Below are 25,696 nucleotides of genomic sequence, written 5' to 3'. Positions count from 1 at the left end.
TAATTTTTGTGTTAAACTGTTACTTACCTTAATTGGACACCTTTATGTTATTAAAGTATTTTTGTTACTTCTCAACCGCGTTCGTGTCACCTCTGCATAGTGGGTCCTAATTGCTAACCAGGCTAACTCGTGACACTTGGGGTGCTTTGTGAATACAGGCCCTGGACGACAAGGCTTTTTCAGGGGGGGTCATTTAGTCATAAGTCAATAAGACAATATTCATATTAGTTGGCAGAGATTCCTAGCAATACCTGAATTGAATTTTAAAAGTAGAAAAGTTTACTCAGTAAAAAGTGACATTCATACAAACTAATTTCCCACATTTCATCACATCATTTCACATTCTATATCGGAGAGGATATTTTTGCATTGTAGGGTTTAGTCATTTATTGGACGTAGCTAATGCGTTTCAATATTACTGAAGCTTCTGTCATTGTTCTATGAAGTCCATGCTTGAAATGTTGTTGCAGAGCTCAGTTGAGCTGTTGCTGGAAATGGGGATGGGAGACTGACGATAGACATCGAGGAAGAACTGCAGGAGATAAGAAAAAAAAAGTTTCATTTGTTTGAACAGATCCGATACAAACGCTAAAATAAATTTGGTCTACATTAGAGATTTTAATTCTATTGCTATAATGCATGTTGATGACACAACCTAAGAGCAGAGAAGTCCAGGCGTCTCTTTCCTCGGCTACTTTGTCCAGATCCCCCACGGGGGATCCCAAGGCGTTCCCAGGCCAGTTTAGAGACATAGTGTAGTCTCTCCAATGTGTTCTGGGTACCGGTAGGACGTGCCCCGAACCCCTCCCCAGGGAAGGGTCTGGGAGGAATCCTGAGCAGATGCCCAAGCCACCTCGTCTTGCTCGTCTCAATGCGGAGGAGCAGCAGCTCTACTCAAAGTTCCTACCAGATGGCAGAGCTTCTCATCCTATCTGGAGAGTCCAGACACTTTTTGGAGGAAAGTAATTTGGGTCGCCTGTACCAGCGAGCTTGTCCTTTCGGTCACTACCAAAGGCCATGACCATAGGCGAAGGTACGAAGGTAGATCGACTTGAGAGCTTTGCCCTCTGCCCGTTGCCTAAGAATGGAAGAGCGTCCAACCCCTCTTGAAAGGACTTGTTCCAGAGCCCTTGCCGTGCGTTGAGGGGAGTCTGAATAGATCTAGCCGGACCAGAGAGGTGACATTCCACGTACGCAGATTGACAGCCTGAATGCCAGTCGTCTTTTTTGGGCAGAACGGCAATTTTTACAGTTTAACTTCTAATTGTGACAAATAAAGACATTTATTTGTTAAATCTGCTCTCTATTTGTAAGATCTGCTAGCCGCCAGAGGTGGACTTATGTCTTTTGGTTGGATGGATCTCCTATCACACCCATCGCCTAGAACCTAGAGCCCCCTCGGATACAAAATATTACTACCGGTACTTACGTGGTCTGGTATCTTGTATGAAGGTTGAAGCCATTCTTTGATTCTCTTCTTATGAAAGAGGAGGATGTATGCCACCAGCGGTATCAGAACAACCAGGACGATTACAACTGCGACTATTATTTCCATTTTTTTTGTTGCTGCACCTGGAAAACACACAGGAGAGACAGTTATCATGCTATGTGTTTGTCAAAATACTAGGTGTACTGCGTTTCATGTATCGCAATAAAGAAAAGCTTAAATTGTACCAACTACAGATTGAATGTAACGTGCTGCACTGCACCACTTTACCTTTTGAAGTGAAGAAGAAAGCCCAGAAGGCTTTCATTTTCCTCATGATCAATTAAGGACGTTTGGTCTAAGCGGGATTCAACATTTCAATTGAAATTGAACGTTGAAAAACAGCAAAATAAGAAATGGCTGAAGAAGTTTGGGAAACACTGCATTGAATGAGGTTATTCACAAAAGCTGATCTTCAATCTGACAGTGTACAACAAGAACACAAAGGATAAGGAACTTATTAAAAGGCAGACATGGATAATTAACCAAAAATGTAGTCTTACTTGACTGAGGGATGCCTTTGCACTGGGTGCAGCTAGCCACTCCGATAGGATTGTCGAAGTAAATGTACTGCACACTTGCACAGTAACGTTCTCCCTCCTTTAAATTAGGAATGGGCACTGAGGACACAGCATCTTCATATGCCTGTAGAAAAACAATACTTTAAAACATTCAAATCATAATACGGCTCCGGCCATCTGTTGCATCTTTTGATACAAAAATCGATATGTTTTCACAGTTTTTAGTTTTGCATCCTCATTAGAGCTTTTCTAATTGCACGTAAGAGCGATGTCGATTTGTTATTTTGTATGTGTTGGTTGGTATGATGATGTACAGCAGTACCTCGCATAACGTAAACCTTTTACGCAAATTCCACTGAACGTAAAGAATTTATGTAGAGTTTTTGCATCGTATTACGGAAGAAATTCCATATAACGTAAAGCGTCAAGTCGGTGCAAGTTCTTTTTTTTTTTCAATCAACTTTATTAATGCTCAAGTCGGTGACGCCTTCTGACGCATCACACTCTCATTGGCTGATTTTCGGGGCACCGCCTCCGTTCTCATCTCATTGGCTGAATATCGGGGCACCGCCTCCGCTCTCATCTCATTGGCTGATTATCGGGGCACTGCCTCCGCTCACATCTCATTGGTTGACTTAGCACGTACGTGAGTTTGTGTGAGAGACAGGCTTCTCCCTTCAACTTCTTTCCTCTTCGTAGTCGCCCATAAACTAACTTATAAACAATTAAGTTACAAATTAAAATTTTGCACACAGCATTGTCATGTGCGTTTGTCTGTGAGACCAGCTGACTCTTCGACTCTTTGAGTCACGTTTCGACTCAGGCAAGTCCTCCTCCTCCTCCTCCTCTCCACTTGCGCTCCTGATCAAGACTTCTCGTGAACGGTAAGATTGTTTTTGATTTTAATTTGTTTTTCAGTTTTATTCATTTACAGTAATCTTATTTATTACCTTATTTTATATTGGAATGTTACTCTACTACTGTATGTTTATGCTAATGTTTTCTGATATTTTCCCACCAAATTTGGTGGACTTTGAATATTTTGAAGGACCAAAGGGGTGAGTTTGGGACGATCTTGGAACAGATTAGGCTATTTACATGTATTTTACGCTTCGTGTAACATAAAAACCCTATCACGTAAACATTCTCGGAACGGATTATTTACGTTGTAGGGGCGTCTACTGTACTTCTATACTGATGAAATAGTCATTTAAAAATTAATAGTAATTTATAACTTTTTAAAAATATTTTTCCGAGGTATTTTTGTTGATCTTGTCTCTCTCTCTCTCACTGTTAGACCTACAACCCACCTAACATTGATTGGTCATGCCTGTCAGCGGGTAAACTTACAAAAAAAGCTGGGATAGGCTCCAGCATACCCCCGCAACCCTAAGGAGGATAAGCAGGCATAGAAAATGGATGGATGGATGATTAATAGGCCGCAGTCAACCACAAAATAGCAATCATTTGATTCATTAAATTGTGAAAAACTGCAATAAAGTGAGCGATGTTCGAACCGGAATGTGGGGAGGGATGACTGTATATTTAAAAGAAGACCTGTACCTCTCAAAAGTGAGTACAACACATACATTTCTGTAAATATTTTCTTATGCTGCAGTTTTTCACTGGACACTACTGAAGACATTTGTCAGCTCAGCAGGTTCCACTCAGAACAGGCCCATGGACGCGTACTGACCCAGTCGGTCAAAGCTCCTGAGTTTTTCCACTGAATCGGGACTTGCGGGTATTCGTCTGTGTTAACTCGTTCACCTACCCTGCTGCCACTAGCTAAATTAAAAAGGAAATTTGTATAAATGTATTATCCCAGTGGAAAAGCAACAGGCATGACAACTTTCACTTGTCTTGCTGTCCTTTCTCTCCGTATCCATCCCTCTTTTTTGGCGTGTTGCTCGCTTCACTTCTCTCCTTTTCTTTCGCCTGTCTGTTCTATGTAGAGGCACAATGTTTAGCGCCATCGCACAGATTTGATTGGCTGGTCAACAGTGAAACGATGTACTGACGAAAAATACTAAAATACTAAAAGACTAATTTTCATGGGTGATTTTGCTAAGTTGACTAATCGCGGCAGAATTAGTTAATACATTTTTAAGACCTTTAAAAATCGTGTTTTTGATGTTTTTATGATGAGTTTTTAAAAATACGGTACATCAATTACAAATATCAGTTACATAACGATTACGCCCACCATTATTATTCAAACTAATATGCCAGATGTTTTACCTGTAAGGGTTCTCCTTCCTTCCCAAAGTAAATCCTGTGTTTCACATGGTAACCTTCCAGGGCGATCCCGCTGTTTCTACTTAAATGAACAGTCAAGAAGCCAGGATGTGCACTCAAGACGACTTCAGGGCTACAGGAGTTACCTACAGGAGGAGAGAAAACTAAACTAAATCACGACTGATCATCTGTTGACTACGGCAACAGAACTGACAGATACCAATGGGGTGAGGTTGTTATAGATCAGGGGTACTGTACTCTGAAATCCATAATGTGGTTATACTCAAAACAAAATGTCCTTTTCATGCAAAACAATAAATACAGTATTGGTGTGTTCAAGTGTGTGTTTGTGTGTGTGTGTGTGTTCCCCCAGGTGCTTTCTTCAAATATGAAATGAGATGACCGTGATGGTAATGGATTGCAAGGTTGGCTTGACAATAAATTAAACGAATCAGGAAACAGGGAAAACATTTTATAAGGATCCAAAAGCTCAAGTGCATACAAATTGCATTTTATCAGAATGATTCTCATTAAGTCAAGGTTGTGCTCAGGGTTGTCCATTATCCCCAACCATGTTTGCTTTAGCTATCAAACCTTTGGCGCAAAAAATAAGACAACGGATAATATTCCTTTTTTCCAAGAGTTCACTCTGCAAACTTATCTTATTTTGTGATGATCTAATGCTATATTTAAGTTATGTTGATCAATCTATACTTAGAATATTAAATATTATGGATATATAAAAATCAGGACATAAAACAAACATGGTAAAACTGAAATGTCATCAATAGATCCAAATAAAAAGGTTTTGAAAAAATACAAGCAATTTAAACTTCAAACATGCAAAATCAGATACCTTGGTTGCTATATTAGTGCAGATTAAAAAAAAACTGATCCCCCATCCTTTATCTGGATGAGAAAAAAAACAAGAATAAAGAAAATCTTTTGTTCGGTTTCAAAAAAAGATGGAGTTTTAATGACTTAAACACACACACACACACACACACACAACATGCTTACCTTGACTGCTACAGGCTCCGACTATTTCTGAAGTCAGTCCACGCCTCTCTGCTAGCACACCAATCATAGCACAGCCATGGTCTGTCTCCGCTTTCATGAAAGTGACGTTACAGGAAGTGAAAGACATCTGCTTGCAGGTTGGGACATCTTTCCACTGATCAGCGTCAAAGCTGAATTAAAAAATAAAACAAAACAGAAAACGACAGGGGAGTCAGTCTGTATTTCATAATGAACCACCTTATCTAAAACAATCACAAGCCTAAACACCGTTGTACTTTTTAAGTTAGTTTTATTTCACAGCATACTGGCTGCTCAAAGGGAGATTCATTGAGTCCTTCTCGTGGATACTGTATAAGCATTTTACTATGATTCAACAATTTTAAACAAGCCTTAGTGGCCCCACAATACTGTACCGAAGTGTGTCTCCCAAAATCTAGCCTTAATGCTGATAGAATAAACCCTACAGCTCTGTAGCTGACTAATGGATAGTTGACCAGCTCCAAGCTCCCAACAAAGCTGTCCACTGTTAAGTGCTGTGCAGAGACATAGTGCTGGCTCCTTTTCGTTTACGTTAAAAACTCAGAACTTCAAAACCTTTTTCATGCCTCTGCTGTAAAAGGTGGAGCAAACAAGTGAGGAAGTTTTGTTAGTTTTTTTCCTTCACACTGTCTCAACGTGATTTTTAGAGAAAAGTGATTTGTCTTTCACCAGTCTCCTCGAATGAAAAATTTGGGAGTGCTGTTTACAATCACTGTCCAAGATAAAAGCAAGGTTCCTCGTTTTGGGCCTCATGCAAGGTGCTACAGGGCCTAATGCTCTGGCCTCACAGGAACGCTCCTGAGATTTTTTTCTGGTGGGTTGAAAAAAATTCCCATCCACACTGTGCCTGATTAGTAAACAGATCACTGAGTGGAAACAATGTAATACACAAGGCATACCTGTGTGTGGCGCTGTGAACAGACACAGACTAGAGTCCCTTTCAAGGGACTCTCACTCAGACGAAACCACGTGACACACCAAACCAAGTACACCAAGTCCCCAACTAACGAACACAATTGGTTCCAGACGACCGTTCTTAAGTCCAATTGTTCTTAAGTCGGAGAAAAGGTAATATTACCAATGATATAGGTACTACATGTACGTGTATACATATACAGCATATGTGTATTTATGTAAATATGAGTTTGCATGCAGTAGTAATATTAAACGAGGATAATTAATGAAAAAACAATAATAAAAGTGATATAATAATAGGTAATGATAAATGTTATTTACCTTTGAAGAGGAGTGGTCGAGCATACGCCGTTGTGGTGGAGTTAGAGGAGGAGTTATTGAAAAAAAGGACAAATGGTCGTCGTCGTTAGACTCTTCTAAAAGAGGTAGTGTTCTGTGGGTGGTGTAGAATTAAGCAGGCCTATTAACTCTTCATAAACTTTAATCACACGCTCTGTCTGTATCGTATTATACAGCTAACAATGTAGCTTTCTCTCTCCTCCCCTCCTCCTCTTGTTCTCCCGCTGTTGGTCCCATTAGCAGTGTCACAGTGCCCTCTGCTGGTCAAGCATGTAGCAGTATAAATATGGACTTATAAGGCAAAACACATGAAAATATAGACTAGTCAGCTTGTGTTCGTATCTCCGGAAGTTCGCACGTCGGATGTTCGTTAGTAGGGGACTTAGTGTACATCGTCTTCCGCTTTCCAAGGTTCGTCGAGACTTAACGATGAAATAGAATGATTTCTGAGAGTCATTATGGAGTATAAATAACACTCTGGAAGCAGTTTTTTTAAAAAAATACTGTTTTAGGGCACCCAGAACGCGGTTTCCGTGTGTATGAGAGGCTCAAACGATAAAAAGACTTTTCCATTTTAACCTGAAAACATTTCTGTGTGGATAGCCCCGAAGTAAATAAGATACAATAACCTCATTTATCGAGGTTAACTGGTTCCAGACCCAACCGTAATGTGTGAATTTCTGCAAAGTAGGTTTCTTTCTTTATAAATGTTTAATACAGTCCCTCACTATATCGTGGTTCGAACATTACACCCTCACTCTATCGCGGTTTTTCAAAAATTAATAAATGATCGCTGTTTCATGGTTGAATACAGCCATTATTAGTAAAAAAAAAAAAAAAAATGCATATTTAAGCAAGCTGTACGTCTTCTTTGCCTAAATTAAGCATTTATAAGTATAAAAATGGCTAAATGAACGAAAATAAAAATAAAATGTATTCAGAAGACGTGATATAGTCTAAGAGTATCTGTGATTTGTCATTCTTTTATGGCAGCACATTGTTGTAGAACACCTTTGAGGGCCCTGATGTGGACTCATCACCACATCATCTCTGAAGGCATCTCTTTAAGGCCCGCCCAAAGGAGGAAACTCTAGTGGCAACACCAGCTCACTTCAGTGTTCAAGTATGATTGTTTCTTCGTGTTTGATGCCACTCCTATTGACCTTCTGCTTTTCGTGCACTTTTTGCAGCAGGATTCACCTTCTGCCCTGCCTGACCCTGCTGTGTCGTTCATTGCCCAGCCGTCCCTGCACTGCCCACTGAAGATTCCCTCACCCCTATTCATTTTATTTTTATTTACTTTTTTTTTTTTACTTAAAAAAAAAAAGAATTCTTTTTACTTTTTTTTTTATTTTATCACGCCTCACCCCTATTCATGTATTCTGTGAGCTTCAATAAACACTCTTCTTGGACTCACACTAAGGAGTCTGCATTTTGGCGCTCAGCCCACGACCCCGAACCCTTCCTTGACAGGCTATGGCCGCAACATTGTCATAATCATCATTAGGGTTGGGCAATAATTTTTATATACAGGTATAAATCCTTAAAATGATGAGAAAATGACGTATACCGGTAGAAATTATATTTTCTAACGCAGAGTTGATGACGTGACCCTGTGACTGCGTGCCGCGGCGCACCGTATTGGCGCATTGGGGCGTCACATCTACCACTGGCATGGTCCAGTGATGGCAGCGAAAGCAGAGCAAACAACAAAACAATCGAGAGAGAGAGAGCGAGAGCGAGAGAGAGAGAGAAAATGAGCATGGCTGAAGGCGGGGGGAGCGTAGACTATAGACGAAACAATTGTTGGTAAACAGGAGGCACCGCAGTAACAGGGAAGTGGTTTGGTTTCAGGAGTGCAGATGTAGTTCAGACATGTGGAGTAGCCGAGCGGCTCAACCATACAGTATATTAGCCTCACGGTCCACTACATTAAAAAGTGAAACAAATCTAAAGTAAAGCAGTGTCATTTTGTGTTTTGAATTGTAAAATGTTGGCTAAATTAAACACATTGTTGTAACTGCCATTTGTATAGTCTGACAAAATAGTCCACAAAGAAAGTACATCTAATTCATATAAAAAATCATTACTTTTAAAATGCAAATGACAATATAATTGATTGGGAACAAATACAAATGATATTGTACATACAGACAAGCACACACACACACGCGCGCGCGCGCGCACACATAACCTCCCCTCACCTGCGGTACCTAACAGTGTAGGTGACGTTGCGCTCTTCCATGGCAGGGGTCCATGTCAACTGCCAGTTGTCAAGCAGGACATTCTGTGGCAGACCTGGAGGTGCCTCACTCAGTACTGGGACACATTAAAACGAACAGTGAAACACAATGAAAGGCAATATCACCTTACAATCGTACAAGGGACAAGAAAGACTTAATGCATAGTGCAGGATTTCAGGATGGAGAACCTAAGTTGTTGGCAGGAAAGTATTGCTGTGGAAGTTAGTGGAGAATATTCAAGAAGACGTACGGCAAATATAAAAATGAAATAAGTTTTTGCTCCAATTTATTTTTTTAAATGGATAACTGTTGAAATGTCAAAGTTGCGCAATGTTGAGCATTGATAACTAAAAGCAAGTGTTAACTTGCCTATTACGTGCTCAGCATTATTCTGGTAGTGGGCCTTCCTCACTCTATTGGCAGCGACAGTGTTCCTTTTAGCAGTCATAATCTTTTGGGAACACCTCATAATGCTCCATAATAATTAGGTATTTTTTTTTGTAAAATACACTGGCTGGGATCCCTTCATTTTTCAGCGGAAGTAGAATGCGCACTTAGCACAAAGACAAAAAACGGACTTGACAAAGTAAGTTGATAACCACCATCGCAGGACCAATTAAGTCTTAAGCACAGACAGGCCCACACCCCTCTACTCATAAATGGTGTACAGGTGGAAGTTGTTTCCTCCTTCAAGTTCCTGGGCCTGCACATCTCTGCCGACCATTCTTGGACCACCAACATCAAGGCCGTGGTGAGGAAGGCTTAGCAGCGGCTTCACTTCCTGCGCATTCTCAGGAAGAACGACCTCGACCAGAAGCTGCTGCTGGCCTTCTACCGATCGTCAGTAGAGAGTGTGATAACATACTGCCTGAGCGTGTGGTATGCGGGCTCCACAGCGGAAGGCAAGAACGTGGTGCAGAGGGTTATAAAATCTGCCCAGAAGATTATTGGGTGCCCTCTGCCCACCCTGGAACACCTGGCCACATCCTGTTGCTTCAGGAGGTTAAAGGCTATCACTGGTGACCCCTCACACCCTGCACGATCACTGCTCAAACTGTTGCCCTCCAGGAGACGCTTCAGTTCCATTAAATCCCGCACCAGCAGGCTGACAAACAGCTGCTTTCCTTGGATTATCCGTACTGCCAACACAAACGGACTCGAAGATACACATACAGTTCGGCATAATCCTTGCACCTAACTTTACACAACCGCACATTAATGCACACTGCACTCCTCTGTATATTGTTTTGTATATTGTAACTGTTTTTTTAATTTATCTGATTGTATGTTAAATTGTCGGTTTTTTAAATAAATCTTCTACTGTTATTTGTTATTTAACTTATTACTATTTAATTAGACAATTTATTATAGACAAAACATAGACGTCGCATCGAGTGGGTTTGTCCACTATTGCGATAAGTCAACTTTGCCGCCATATTGGATGGGTCACGGCTGCGCTGTAAATGAATACAAGTCAATGTACTTACTTTCATAAAGAGCCTTTCTACAAAGAAACTGAAGTTAATTCCTCTCGTTTACACATTCACACACGCACTAATATACTTGGAAAACAGTCTGGCACCAAAAACAACCACAATCACATTGTACCAAAACAAAAAATAATTACATTGTTTGCAGTGCATAACAAGTATATTAGTGCGTGTGTGAATGTATAAACGAGATGAATCAACTTCCATTTCTTTGTAGAACGGCGCTTTATGAAAGTAAGTACATTTACTTGTATTCGTTTACAGCGCAGCCTTGACCCATCCAATATGGTGGCGTACAGCTCAGCGCTCGATGCGGCGTCTATCTATGTCTATGTCTATGACTCCAACTAGAGGAAAAACAAACAGATAATCACAACCAAACAACAAAAAAAAAACGCCACCACCCAAAAAAGATAATGTTCTCAGAAAAAAAATGTCTAGTTTAAGACTACAGGCAAGTCATCTCGAGAGCGATACCACTCACTTACCTTGGGTGACGAAGTGAAAACACATTAGAAGCATAACCATCGTGGTCGTGTCATTTCACCTACTACTTGTTAACTAAGCTAATGAATGTCCAAACATTGCGGTCTTAACGTCTCATTGTTTTCATTTGAATTTTTAAGGTAGTCGGAGCTACCAGACAAGGAAAAGGATAGCGCTGTCACACTTTCTTTTTCCGTCCTGTATTTTTTTTTCTTCTTCTTCTGACGAGTAGCACAATAGTGTAATACCGCCATCTACTGCTACGGAGGCCGAAACTTCTTACACATAAAATGTAATTTGTCCCCTTATAAAAATGTCCAGGCTAAAATTGTATGTCATTATTGCATAGCTTACTGCCTCCACAGGTGTTTAAGTGTAATATTAATTTTGATGACCAAAAACCAACACACTCGGGTGGCAATGAGATGCTCAAATGATACCCAAAGTCTAGTCAAACGTGCTTTATAATTTCAATACATTTAAGACCTCCCTTTTATGGATAGAAAAATGTATTTAAAAAATACTACTAAAAAAATACTATTAAAAACTCCAGAGTAGAGTACCCCCTTTCAAGGAGTTTAGTTCCAGAACCCACAATGTAAGTCGAGGTGAGTCCGACTATGTCTAGCTGGAATGCCTCAACCTCTCGCACAAGCTCGGCTCCTTCCCCACCAGAGAAGTGACGTTCTATGTTCCAAGAACCAGATTTGGCCGCTGAAGACCAAGACTTTTTAAAACTTTTAATAAAATGTTTTTTCCCAAACAGTGCATGCAGTGGTGCAATACGGCTATTTAAACAGTGCAAAACAAACGTCAAAGGTACCTCATCCATATTTATATTGTCATCTGATCCCATGGAATTCTCGGCTATCTTTGTTTCAGTGTATATCTGTGCCCTGATGGACAGTTCTTTTCGTCTCATAAAATCGGAGACACCACGATGGTCCACCTAGAAAATCTTCATTCTTCTTTTTGGTGGCAATTTCGGTGGCTTTTATTCAGATCTGGACAGTGGAAAGACCTCAGCCGTCTGCTCTCTGTGTATTTATCCAGTCTTCAAGCATGCTGAGCTTACGCGAAGCAGCCCTGTTTCCTACTCGGACAGACAAATCGATCGCCTTTAACTTGAAAGCGGCATCATGTGTGTGTCGTTCCGTGTTTTCCACGATGGAAGAGTGTGACTACCGGGTCGTCACTGTGCAGAATGTGTCTACTTTCCGGTACAGTAGGTGGCGGGGTATGCACCTAAACGTTGGTTGCGACCCGCCATGAACAAAAAGAAGAAAAAGCCCGCGTCTACATCCGGCTGTCTATTTTTCAGCAGTCAGTTAGTAAATGGATAACTAGCAAATTGAATCATCTCCAAGAGAACAACACAGCATTTTATGTTTTGTTTTATATGGTTTATTGTATCTGTATTTACTGATGTATAGCATACGTGAGCGGATATGACGTGTACGCCTGTGGCGCTATGTACATTGCGTAAGTCTGGACTTCATAAGAACCACGGTAGAGTGGTACCTTAGTGGCCGCCTTTGAGTCATCATAGTGCGTGGAGCCCCCGGCGGATGCAGGTATGTGTCAACAACGCAATCGCTGCATAAATTCCAATACGTCCCCTCTTTTTTTGTTTTTTATTCAACATAACAGGTTTTGCAATCTTGGCGGTGTATTTATGGTGTTTATGGAGTAATCCAAATCCAACAATGTTTTACATTTGATTTTAGCATAAATTGTACTTCTTGCGTGTTTTTTTTTTTTGGTTATTTCCTGAACTTTTTTGCCTTTATGATGGACTACCTCAGTAATAGCACTTTCCAAAATACATATTTAAACGATTAGTAGTTGTTCTGAAGTACACGAGATGTCACAAGATTAGTACACGACCACATATTAGCCACACCGCAGGATAAGCCGCAGGGTTCAAAGTTCGAGAAAAAAGTAGCGGCTTATACATCGGAATGTACGGTACATTCCTACACACAAGTCACACCTGAGAGGAGTGGGTGACTTGGAGCTTGGGGGGTGTTAGTGACTGTTGCCTGGCACTTGTGTTGTGCCACCTAGTAGGACTGGAAGGGTACAAGCGGCCCGTGGGCTTGTCCGACACGGTTGCGGGTGTGGCTTGTGTGCTACGCCTGGCGGCCGGCTGCTGCCTGGGGGAGGATTGCGGGGCACCTGGCCACCGGCTACGGGTGGTAAATCTGGGTGGCTAGGAAACTCTGGTTCTTCCTGCATTGGGGGGGGGTTGGTTACTGGCTGGATGGGGGACTTTATTTTGGCCCCTGTTGAGGTTTGACTTCTGTTGGGCTGCTGCTGGCTGCAGCTGCTTTCTGTGGCATAAACTCCAGAGTCTTTGCTTCTTCTTTTGTCCTGATGACTACACCGACCACTGCAAAACAAAACAGGAAACACAGGAAACCGTTATACATGCAATGGCTGTAAGTGGCTTAGCTGTGAAAGCGCCATCACAGGAGTCTGCAAGATGTGTGTGTGTGCGCATACACTGTGACATTGTTTGCGTATTTAACGCACACCTGTCCGTTATGACAGTAGACAGAAGGACAATAGCATCCCCACATTCACACGAACATCACAACAATGTCTTAATTATGCGTGCATGTGTGGCCTAAATAAACAGGAAGACAAACAGTAAGTGGACACTGTTACAGTATGACTCACGAACAAGTCTTACTGCGGAAATCCAATTTGCTGCGTTTACATATGCTTGGAAAACACAAAATACAGCTAAACTCAAAAAATACAAACTTAAATGACGTTGTATCATTGAATGCAACACCTCATAGCTCATAATAAAACGGTTAATGTGTGATTCAAATCTAGCGACCGTCTCCCGCCCACTTTCCCTTCACAAAGCCAAAGCTGTTCTCGCATCCAAAGTCTCCTTAAAGAAGGCGCCTGATCCACAGAAATTTCACCAGTGATTTTGAAAAAGTAAGTCAAAAATGTTTTTGTTATGGTTCCCCTTTTATATCATATAGCCCAGGGGTCACCGACGTGAGCTACCCACGAGCACGAGGCACCAGCAAGCCTGCTTTTCATTCAGGTTTTCAGTTCATCTTGTGAGAACACTAGAAAGAAATGCATTCTGAAATACAAAATGTGAGTTGTGGATACCAATATTTTGTTAACGTTCTGGTAAAACAAGCATATTCGCTTTGTTTGGCTTGAAATAAGCTATGAAAATAAATGTTGCAAAAACGAATTTTCATTTTGTCCAAGTGGCTCTCACAAGAAAAAACGTTGGTGACCCCTGATATAGCCAACAGTAAATAAAAAATGTACACTTGATCTTTGTGATCTGTATCGGTACCGGCAGATTTCACCCATGGATGATCGGTATCGACAGCATAAAAACCTGAGCGGAGCATCCCTACAAACAAGCAATGCGGTTAGTTCAAAGCTTGTTTTTGTTCCGCGGGGAAGTGTATGTCACGTTCCTGGGGCACGTACAAATTTTTTCAAGAGTTCCTGAACAATTTTGCTCTCTTGTTGCAATTATACTAATTGCATCTTGTCCTCAAAACACTATTAGTGTATGGCTGTGTAACGAACATAAACACAGTGTGTCCAGCCTTATGCTGGTGATTCGATCTCACCAGCTGATTTTGGAGTAGCTCACCAACACCAAAGGATCACAGAATATTTGCTTCAACTCTACGTTTTTTTATTATAACTGTTGAATTCAGACGTTATACCATTTCATATAATGACAAATGAGCAAAATAGCATGAAGACGATGGTCACACTGTTTGAGTGGAGATGTGCTTGGTAAATAAAGTGGTGTACAATTTCAATGTTGCCAGTCACAAGTAAAATGCAAGTAGTTGACAGCTCTAATAAGTTATGAAAGTTGGACACCCCTGCAATCTGGACACTCAAGTTATTGTTTTAAGTTAAGCAGGATTTCTATTTAATAAAGATGTGTATTTCTTCTATTCTGTAAATGTTATCTTGAACTAAAAAATAAATTATTGGGCAATTTATTAGCTATATATTCATATTATAGAACTCCAAAACACACATCAAATTAAATTCAGTTTATTTTTTAATAATTACTTATTTGCCAGGGGCCCACGGAATTGTCTGACGGCGCCCCTGGACAATACCACATAAATACATTGAAAAATCTATCCATGTGATCGGTATCGGTCGATATCACTCATGAATGATGGGTATCGGAATTGGTGCATTAAAAAGCCTGATCGGAGCCTCAGACTGTACATTGTATCTATGAAGTCATCTATTATCATCTGCTTATTTAGATCCAGAAGATCAATATTGAAGCGTCCACATCTGAAGATTTTTTTTGGCTTGCGTCTGTGAAGGTTGCTTTTGTCCAGTCCTCGAACATTTCAATGTTTGACTTAGGTGTTCTATATAAGCAACTCAGTAATACATTTTTGCTTTTTTCTTTACAGATTTCAATCATCCATCCATCCATCCATCCATCTTCTACGCCGCTTATCCTCACTCGGGTCGCGGGGATTTCAATCATTATGCATTCTAAAATGTGTTCTTTACCACTTTGTAGTTCAGATGTTTGTCCACGTACACAGCCACTCCTCCTCCACTTTTGTGTTTCTTATTTCCAACTGTAGGTCTTCTTGTCCTACAAACTTTTGTGTTATATTTTGAGTGTCAATAAATGTAGATTAATGGGTTCCTAAATCCAGTGCTTTTTGTTGTCCCTTGTGACAAGCTGAGAATGCTGTCAAATTATAATGAACGTAATCCTTCTCTCTGCATCATTCTTGTTTGTGAGTTGTGTCCCTTTTCCTCGCCAATATGAACTTCAGTATTTTTCCTGGTCCTTGATGTCTTTGACAGCAAGCACTCTGGCCTCTGGTCCTCCATTTAGCTTGACGTAGATTTTGCAGTTGGCACTCGAGGTGCCTTGGATCTGCTTCCTTGAGTCCCGTGCTTTCTTGGCAATGTTCGTGTTGCGTTTTGTTAGATGCTCATTTATGTAGTCGTTTGTTCCTTTCAGCATCTTTCCCCGTTTCAGTCGTCCGGTTTTGAATTTCCTGTTGGTGAACACAATCGTGATGATGGGTGTGGTGTTGTGTCTGCCATACAGTGGGATGCAAGTATCAATGGTGTGGATGTCTACAGTACATCAACCTCCTTTGAATGTAGACAGTTGGCAATTTGTTGCTCCGTCGAAGCGACATCCAGTTCATCTGGTTCTTCTTTGTTCCCGACTGCCCTGGCATAGGACCTGGGTTTAATTCAGAGCTCTGTCAAGATCCGATCGTTCATTCGGAACCATTTCATCAATTGTGTTCTTCATTTGCTTAATTGTTTCTCTTTTGCTTCTTTATCTTCTTTAAGAGCGGTGCTCAAGGCAGCATTATTACCCTGCAATAACCTTCATTTCTTTCCACTGGTCGCAATTTTCCTCCCTCAAGTGTTTAACTTCCTCTTGAAGGCTGTCGTTCTGCAGTTTTACAGCTCCAATGTGTTTTTGCAGGTTTATCAGATCATGTCGTACTTGTGCCGCATCTTGTGTAGTGTGATCCAAGTATTCCTGCTGTAGCTCTTTCATTTGATCAATCAATAGGCTCTTCAAGCCGCTACATAGTGAGAGATCCCTATGGATCAATGGTTGCGACGGCATAACTGGCTCCCCGTCTTCCTGCTTCTTGGGTGGCCCCATTGCTGTTCACAGTTCTGTTGGCTATAGCATTCTTTCCAGGGGTGGCATCTGGACTTGAGCTCTCCGCGCCTGAAACAAATTGTTTTTTTAATGGCATTGTTACCAAGCCACCGCCTTGAGATTCGGCGATTAGCCAGTTAGCTTGCCTTGCTAACGGCTGTCGCCGCTTATAATTACTTTATTCTGACGAGTTCCTACTTCTCACCAGTCCGAGTTGAAGTCGGAGATGTCAGCACACTATTCTGGTTTTGTGATCATGAAGTGTGGACAGGAAGACGCCAAAGTTCAAAATTCTGGTAGCAAAAGTGGACCTCTTGCCCTGAACATCCTTTCTGGTCATCAGGAAGTGCTGTTTTTAAATTAAAATTAAATATGATCAGGAGTGTGTATATATACAATTCTGAGGCAAACATATGGACTAATGATTTTTTTGAGACTGTGTCCTGACTGTACTTTTTGGAAAATTCCAGCCTGCCCTTTCTATTCTTCTTGCTAATGAGTGGTTTGCATCGTCTGGTGTAGCCATTGTACTTTTGTTCATGAAGTCTTGCATGGACTGTAGATAGTGATACCACTTCTGCCCTCTGCAAGTTGGTGCTGATGTCCCCAACCGTTGTTTTCAGGTCTTTCTTTACAGCTCTCACAATGTTTCTGTCATCACCTGTTGATGTTTTCCTTGGGTGCCTGTTTGACGTCTTTTACTTAATCGACCAGAACTTTATTTCTTCTTCAGATCATTCCAAATGGTTGTAATGGCTATGAGCTGTGTTTGTGCAATGGTTCTGATTGGCTCTCCAGCTCTTAGATTCACAATTATTTGTTTTTCACCCATAGACAGCTCTCTGGTTTTCAAGTTGTTTCCACCTCTAAATGCAGTCTAAAACCTCTTACCCAATCTAAAACGGAGCATAGACATTCAGTGCCATTTATTGATTGAATAAGTGATGCAATAGAACACACCAGGGCAATAAAACACACCTGTCAGTCGCACATTCCAATACTTTTGTTCACATGAAAAATTAGTGCTTTGAAGGGTTCTTTTAAGTTGTGCATCCGATCCAAGATTTAAATGCCTGGAAATAAAAGCTGAAATGTTGCCGTCTGGTCTCATATTCGTCTTTTGCTGTCAAACCCAAATACCTCTGGAGGGAACTGTCCATATTTACTCTACTGTACGTACATACATACTGTATATACATTTATGGTTTTATTGCATTTCAATACATGCGAGTTAAGTGAGGTTGTTGCAGGTAAGTTGCAGGGTGCATGTTTGTCCTACGCCCATTATTGTCAAAGTTACTACTTGTGCACTGCAAATTGTTCATATTTGCCAAATTACAGCAGGACGTAAAATACATTTCATTTAGTAAGAACAACACTGATGTGTTTACAAATAATTAAAAAGTCAGTTTTCATAACATGTCCCCTTTAAAATGATAATTACTGAAAAGCAATTGTACAAAGTGATCAGTTGACCTGCTATCTGGTTCCAGGCCTGAGGTGAGCACAGTCGTACCCTCTGAGGAAAGGCAGTGAAATTCCAGGGGCTTTGCATATATTGTTACTTTATCACAACATAGCTCCTCTTCTGAGCCCAGGGATAGTAGGCAAGGAGTATCAGATCCAAAGGAGTCATGAAGATACTGAAAAGACAGATGGACATAAGAAATTATGTGGGTCACTTGAAAATAGCTTTACAGATGTCATTGCCAGTGAATGTTCTCATTCATCCGGGTCATTGTATTCTTAGGGCATTCAATCGATCGCAAGTGGGCTGTTCAGGTTGTCTTAGAGGACCTTTCGACAATCACATCGATTTATCCTTTAGAGGACCACCTATCCTTTAGAGGATAAATAGATTGGATCTCTAATCCTGTGGGGGAAATCAAGGAATGTTGCAATAAGACGGAAACAATATGTAATCATTCTCTCCCAAGAGAGCCAATCAGTGAGGATCACTCTACATCAGAGTGTGTCATTGCAGCAGCATTTGACCAATCAGTGGAGTTCTGGAGCCCAGAAAACTTCCTTGCTCTTTGAAAGCCAAAAAGCAGACCTTCTATAGAATTTACTCCCATATTTATTTTATAGCTTCCAACATAATCATGTTAAGTTGACCACACTCACATATTTTACAGATGAATAGATTAAGTGATGATGCAAGTGTTGAAAATGAAGTGGCCATATCTGTCCATACGCCCTATTCATTCATACGGTAACCCTAACATACTTTATCACGATTGAGCAATAAAACTTGGGATTTTATGTGATTATGTTGCCAAAGGTTCAGTGAGACATTTCTGTAAATATTCAAGCTATACATAGGGAATATTGGTGACTTTTGTTTTTCATTTGTATTTATTGTATGACTTTTGCATATGTTTTGTTTTAGTTTTATTAGTCTTAGTCAGACCCTGTTCATAGTGGGTGGGGGGTGTGGGGGGTTTAGCTTCTTACTTTGTCCTGGAGAGGCTATCTAGTTAGCTCGGTAGCTTGCTATGCTAGCGGCAGCCGTTTCTTATGCAGTGTTATTTCATGTCTACAGGGCTCTAAAATTCTTAAAAACTGTATTTAGAAAAAAGATTGAAAAATAAATCTGTGGGATTGTGATATTCATAGAAGAGGTACAAATAATACTACTAATAATACATGGTTTTATTATTTTGTACCTCTTGAAAGAATGGTGGAAACTGGATCATGGGGTAGAAAGCTGCCTTCAAGGTATTGAAGATCTTCAATAAAATATAGAAGAAGGGCAGCACAACCACAAAAACCATCACCAAGGAGCCCAGGGAGTACAGAAAAGTCTGCCACCATGGGATAGTGCCTGTTAAAGGTAGAAAACACAAAAATGCTTACTGTGAAGGTTGATATTGTCATGTATCCCCTGAATGTTCACATTTGGCCATTGTCAAAGACCACAGAAGGTTTAACTAGACCAGACTACCAAGCTGTTCACAAAATGTAGTTTCAGCTTTGTCAAGTTTGCCTCAGAAAAAATGACAGAATGTGAGTTTAGGATGCAGAATTGTGTCTCCACAGGTACTTAAAGCATGTTACCTTCAGTCTGAATGCAGTGGGGTAAGGTAAATTCGCTGCTCTTATTGTAGAGATCATAACGTGACTGGACCCTCACACAGTACCGTGTCCAAGATTTCAAGTTTGGCAGAGTCACCATAGAAACACTGCTGTTCAAAACATGGGGTTTTAATACCTGAAAGACAAGTGGAAGTTGTTATTTATACAACGTACTATATGTGTTACATCCCTTTTAGAAACCAGCACACTTTCATTTTCAGCCGAACACAAAGCATGAAAAGGGTATGACAGATGTACAGTATGTGAAAACATACAGCTGTTCAGTTAACCAAAACACATTCATCCATAACTGAGCAGATTCCGCACACCCCTTCCCATTAAATCTACGATCCCACACCACTAAACTCTGTTTTCCTTACTGACCAATCCCTGCCATAAGTCTGAGAAAGTCTACATGGTTCTGTTATAGGATCTACTTTTGTTTGCAGTGTTGTGGTCAAGATAATCCATCATAGAGGTGTGAAATGTCAACGGTTAGATGAACACATTGGTGTTTCATTAATATGTAATATTAATATTTTACAAATGTCTGAAAGTTTAGTACGTTTTTTACGTTTGTGGGGTTTCCGAGGGAAACCCGACTCTGCTAAAACAGCCCGTGGCAAACCTTGACCCTTTCCAAAGCCAGAGTCCGTGGAAATACCTTTTGCTGATAGTGATTCAATTTTGCTGCTGAACATGAGGGAGATGTTTGACATAATGAACACGGACAAGATCAGTAAATTTTAGTCTTATCTCAGGCACAGTTAAAAGGGAGATAATGGCGGCTCTGGAGCCGTTTGAAAAATCAGGCGAGATGATTGTGGATCACGATAGCCAACCTCCTTGCCCACTTGTTGTTCGGGTTAATCTATTTCACGTCTGGAACCAAATTCTACGCCGGGCTGGTGAAGCTTCCCCGCTTTCCTACACGGGCACGAGGATCTCAATTTTCCAAGACTTCACCACTGTGGTTTTTGGTGGCTGTGACATGAGTCGCTGGATTATCCACAACAGACTGCATTATGAACTGCATTTTATTTATTTAGAAATAACTCAGTTATTTTTTTGTTATTTATTTTAAATTCATATGTTCCACTTCAGTGATGTTCTTTTATATTGTTTAAAAGTATTTTCTCTTCTTTTCAATAAAGATAGTTCAAAATAACACATTTTAAAGCTGTAATTATAATACCATGAAACTGTGATATTTATGCCCAAGGCCATCATACCGTCAAAATCTCATACCGGCCCATGTCTACTACACAGTGACTCAGATTCCATCGGATCATCTTCCATTATAATTTATTAGTGGCGAGTACTTATACATTTTATACTTAAATGTGTTAAATAAGCGTGTGAGGCAGACTTAAGGTTTAAACCTGGATTGTGCATTTAGCATTCAGCTTATTAGCTGCCGTCACTAGCGAACAACGGCAATTGAAGACACAGGGTTGTGGATCTGAAACTAATCTAATAATTACAACAATCCCTTTTATTGCAAATGCAGAAATCTGAGGAGAATGTCAATGACAAAAGAGCAGGCGGCTTTGGAGGGGTAAGAGCGAGCAGTGTGTTATAGACATTTTTATGGGCGATAAATTATTCCTGGCTTTTCATCATTTACTGGTAGGCATGGAACGCAACTCCTGCGAAAAGCGGGGATATACTGTATAGGCCTTAAAACTTAAAATGTTTTTTTTTAAGGAATAAGTGGGAATCCCTACCTGTTTGTCTACATTACACTCCCAGTACAAGATGTTGTAGTACAACTTGGGAATTTCATCCTTCATGGAGCCGTTTGAACTGGTCAGAGGATCAGAGATGTAAACACAGACGCTGCTTCCATCAGAATCCACGTCCACTTTTGATGGCGGACCAATTGCAGCTAGAAGTCAGGAAACAAAGGAAATCTGAGAACTGGCAACCTTTTTATTATTATTTATTTATTGCACTTAACACTATGTACATTGGCAATAAACATCTAAACTGTCATTTCCAGTCCCCCCAACTACCAGTACTTATTTGCAATATTTGGAACCATATCCTACTTTCCCACCATTTCTCACCATGCTTATCAGGACAAAACTCTTTCAGCACCCAGTCAGAGTAATTGACATTTGCGTTGGCACGAACACGGAGCATGTAGACACCCAGATAATGAATGCCACATCCAGAAAGGTCACACGACTTGTTAGCGGTGTTATGACAGGCTGTGGTCCAACTGTGCCTTTTCTTGGATTCCAGCTTAAACTTTCTGCAGAGACAAAAAATAAAATAAAATCTTTGTTCATGATCATCAGCTTGAAACACTGCAGCAATTCAGCAGCTGGCAAACTGATTTTGTGGTATACCTGCTGTCTGTGTTTGATATTGCTTAAAAGAATAATCACGGTGGGACCAGATGACCTTGGCTTGTAAGAGGTTGAGAAACCATTCTTATTGGAAAGCCTCAGCTTCATGCCCTTGCGACCTGGCTGTCTGCAAGGTTTTCCTGCGTGCACGCAGAAAATAGTTTGCAACCCAATTTTCTTCGGGCTTTGTGTGTTGACTGTGGGTTTGAAAATCCGTGTGGGTAATGCGTTTGTCTCTTGCGATTTTCCCCACTTTTGCACGTAGCCAGCACGTAGGAGCACATATGTCGGGGTGTAAGTCCCGCTGTACATACTGCAAAGTCCTTATCCACGTTGTCTCATCCATACTATAAAAGGCAAAGTAAGTCCACACTTTTGATTTAACTATACTGGCAAATCTTTCTGTTTAACTGCACTGCTCTGCCGTAGCATTGTTAGATAGATTAGATAGATTAGACAGACAGACAGACAGACAGATAGATATTTTATTGAACTCCAAAAGAAACAACTGCAATCACGCATTTGCAATAACTTGCAATCACACAGGGCCATGTAGTTATGATTTTTTTCCTCCCTTAATAATAAAAAGTTTCATTTAAAAACTGCATTTTGTGTTCAGTTGTGTTGTCATCGACTAATATTTACATTTGTTTGATGATCTGAAACATTTAAGTGTGACGAACATGCAAAAAAAAAAAAAAAGAAACCAGGAAACTCTTTTTCACACCACTGTATAAAAGCGGTCAACAAAAATACGGCTTCCTAGCCTTTTCTCCCTCCTCCTCCTCCCGCACACCGACAAGTGTGTGCCCTTTAACACTTCCGCACACACCCACCAATGACGACATGGCCAAAGCCCTCCACGCCTCTGAAGACAGCGACTCAAACCTGTCTCCTAAAATGATAATACCCATAGAATAAAAAATGACCAATCGATTCAAAATCAGGAGACTACTTACCCGATACATTGTGCAGAGAAAGAAACAGCTTGACCGTTTGAAATACTCTCGTCCCAATCCCACTTCAGCGTGTAATGGGTGTTCAAGGTAATGAAGTGTACATTCTGTGGTGGGGGTAGCCCTGCTGTCACTAAAAGCAACCACAATAGAGACAGGGTACATTAACTTCATAGGCTATGGCATGCATGTGTTTGCTTGTTGTGACTATGCAATTGAATCCAAGGCGCAGAGGCAAGAAAAGTTCCAGATGCAGAATCTTAGTAATCAGTTGAACCGATTGCAGAAGCAGGATCTTTTTCAGAAGCTCAAGTAACTTTAATGGAAGACTCAACTCAAGAACACTGATTGGTGGAACACACCATTTCTACTCACCTGCCCTTTATAGGGCTACATGTTCTAAATTGGTGTTCTCACCTCTCCCAAGAGAACCAATCAGTGAGGATCACTCTACATCAGAGTGTGTCATTGCAGCAGACCTTCTATAGAATTTACTCCCATATTTATTTTATAGCTTCCAACATAATCATGTTGACCACACTCACATATTTTACGAATGAATAGATTAAGTGATGATGCAAGTGTTGTTTGCGCAATGAAAAATGAAGTGACCATATCTGTCCATACGCCCTAATCATTCATACTCTAACCCTAACGTACTTTATCACGATTGAGCAATAAAACTTGGGATTTTATGTGATTATGTTGCCAAAGGTTCAGTGAGACATTTCTGTAAATATTCAAGCTATACAGTACATAGGGAATATTGGTGACTTTTGTTTTTCATTTGTATTTATTGTATGACTTTTGCATATGTTTTGTTTTAGTTTTATTAGTCTTAGTCAGACCCTGTTCATAAGACTGTTACTTACAAACTTGTAACAATAGACATTCATTTAGACACATTTTTGGGTAAAAAAATTTGGTTTACGAGCTGTTCCAGTTGATGCGACAACAATCTGTGGTGGAAGAATTAGTCAGCAAGGAATACGCGGCAGTAATGTGGAGGTACTTCAAATTCAGAGCATAAAAAATCTTTTTCACCACCTTAAAACTTGGCACAAAGTCCAATACGAGGAATGTGTGAAGCGGCGAGCTCTCTGGCGCGCTCCTGTCGCGTTCCTCATGAACGGAAAAGGAAATCTGTGTATTATCATAAAGAGGTGTCCTATTCCATTGCTAAGATATGGCCCCAGTTTCAACAGTGGCCAAAACGGCTTAAAAAACCTGCTGAAAATTATGAACTTGCAATGTCCAGCGAGCTTCGCAGTCGCAATTATTTAGCACGACAAGCTCTACCACAAATGTAGAAGAAAGTTAGTCACAGTTGCTAAGCCTGATGCAGTTGACAGGTTCGTGCTCCTGGCACAAAATAACTACCAAAAGGTAACGCTACATATTGGAGCTGCAGCAACTGCTGCTGTGTTTTTAAGTTTGGAAAAGTTAAAGCTAGCTTCAGCATTTGTTTCTATGTTGCTATGTGAAATCAATGGGCCCGAGAAGGAAGTTCCAGTAATGCTTACAATGACCAAACTATGGCAAAATGCTGTAATTATTACATGTAATCATGAATGTACGTGTTACTACATGGTACATTTTGGAGGTATTTTAATAGCGGGCTTTGTAGACAGAATAGGTGTGTCTCATTGTGTGCATTCATGATAGGGCTGAGCCGAATACTCGTTTTAGACGAGTATCCGTTAAGGACAATGCATTTGCTGAGTAGGAGCATGAAAAGAGTACAGTTTGTATCTAAAGTTACTTGGTAAACTTGTTTCGTAACGTACATGGTGCACAAGACAGCTGTAAACAGCTCGTGTTGTGTCGGTCACTGCCAGTGTTTATTTTTTTTCCCGTCTGCTTGCTCCGAATTTGGCTGGTGGCATAAAGCCAGTTGGAAACCTTTGCTCTTATTACTGAACGCGGTGCTTTTGATAAAACTACAGTGGACAAGGCTGACAGATTATTTCCCTGTTTGCCATCACTGGATGTTTGCATGAAACATCAACTTCACACAGATAAAAAAAAAAGATATTAAAAGAAAATTAAATTAAAAGAAAAAAAGTCTTACAGATCACACAAATACACCGTACACATATGGCTGAAAAATACATAATAAATACAGCAACTTCTGATCAATCCATCAAATCCAACAGGTCTGTTGTAGTGATACTGTATGTGGTAACATGACTAGGCAATTCACTGCAAGTCATAGCTTCAGAGTTCAGGGGTAAACAACTGTTTTTGGTCGGGACTGTCTGCGTTTCTGTTTTCATTAGGTCTTCGTGAGAGGTTCAAAATCCAGACTCAAAAGGGAAGTAAAAAAGTTTTTTTTTCTGCTTAACACCCCATGGGTCTACATAGGCCTAGAGCACACATGTCAGTATTTTAGCAAGCCAGCCATGCACACAACAATTTTACTTACCGTGTCTTGCCTGGAGCCAGCAAAAACGAAAGACCAGAAGGAAAATGACATGACCATGACACATTTTTTTTGTTTACAACGAGGCCATCGACTGTGTCCCTGAAGGATCGACCTGAGTTTTCAGAAAAACATAATCTTCGGATGCGTCTATCGATAACTTCAACCATCCAACACCATTAGTCCGGAAAATATGTCAGAACCAAAGAAGCTAGATAAAAAGACAGCTCTCAAATGTATGAACCTGCGTGTAGTCAAAAGTTCGCCACTATGGCCAAGAGGGAGCTGGGCGGGGTGCAGTGTTCTTCTTCTTCTGGTTCAATGGCGGGTTGCGACCATGACTTCAAAGGTGCATACCGCCACCTAGTTGTACCAGAGTGTGCAACATGGGCCATGTATCTTATTTTATATGAATTCAGATAATGAGAG

General features: G+C 40.6%; 2 protein-coding genes across 5 annotated transcripts; both read right to left on the bottom strand.

Annotated features, from left to right (window-relative positions):
- Positions 1-256: 256 nt before the first annotated feature.
- LOC129188166 (uncharacterized) lies at positions 257-11,004 on the bottom strand. 3 transcript variants are annotated; one of them, XM_054788322.1, is made up of 8 exons: positions 10,780-11,004; positions 8,763-8,877; positions 5,266-5,435; positions 4,249-4,391; positions 1,990-2,131; positions 1,718-1,784; positions 1,430-1,572; positions 257-532 (listed from the first exon to the last, which is right to left on the bottom strand). In XM_054788322.1, the coding sequence occupies exons 1-7, from the start codon at positions 10,817-10,819 to the stop codon at positions 1,479-1,481; spliced, it is 771 nt and encodes a 256-aa protein (XP_054644297.1). In that variant the 5' UTR covers positions 10,820-11,004; the 3' UTR covers positions 257-532; positions 1,430-1,478. The 3 variants fall into 3 exon arrangements, with proteins under 3 accessions (XP_054644297.1, XP_054644296.1, XP_054644299.1); XM_054788321.1 differs by lacking the exon at positions 1,718-1,784; XM_054788324.1 differs by lacking the exons at positions 257-532; positions 1,430-1,572 and having other exon boundaries at positions 1,759-1,906.
- A 500-nt stretch (positions 11,005-11,504) lies between these two features.
- On the bottom strand, positions 11,505-25,555 carry il10rb (interleukin 10 receptor, beta). 2 transcript variants are annotated; one of them, XM_054788319.1, is made up of 8 exons: positions 25,271-25,484; positions 22,849-22,978; positions 21,605-21,792; positions 21,263-21,423; positions 19,518-19,671; positions 19,127-19,284; positions 17,934-18,100; positions 11,509-13,169 (listed from the first exon to the last, which is right to left on the bottom strand). In XM_054788319.1, exons 1-8 carry the CDS (start codon positions 25,332-25,334, stop codon positions 12,806-12,808), a joined length of 1,386 nt encoding a protein of 461 aa, XP_054644294.1. In that variant the 5' UTR covers positions 25,335-25,484; the 3' UTR covers positions 11,509-12,805. The 2 variants fall into 2 exon arrangements, with proteins under 2 accessions (XP_054644295.1, XP_054644294.1); XM_054788320.1 differs by lacking the exon at positions 22,849-22,978 and having other exon boundaries at positions 11,505-13,169; positions 25,271-25,555.
- Between the last annotated feature and the right edge of the window lie 141 nt (positions 25,556-25,696).

Source organism: Dunckerocampus dactyliophorus, chromosome 9 (assembly GCF_027744805.1).
Source record: "Dunckerocampus dactyliophorus isolate RoL2022-P2 chromosome 9, RoL_Ddac_1.1, whole genome shotgun sequence".
In the NCBI taxonomy this organism is placed as follows: Eukaryota; Metazoa; Chordata; class Actinopteri; order Syngnathiformes; family Syngnathidae; genus Dunckerocampus; species Dunckerocampus dactyliophorus.
This window is presented reverse-complemented; position numbering and strand designations above follow the sequence as displayed.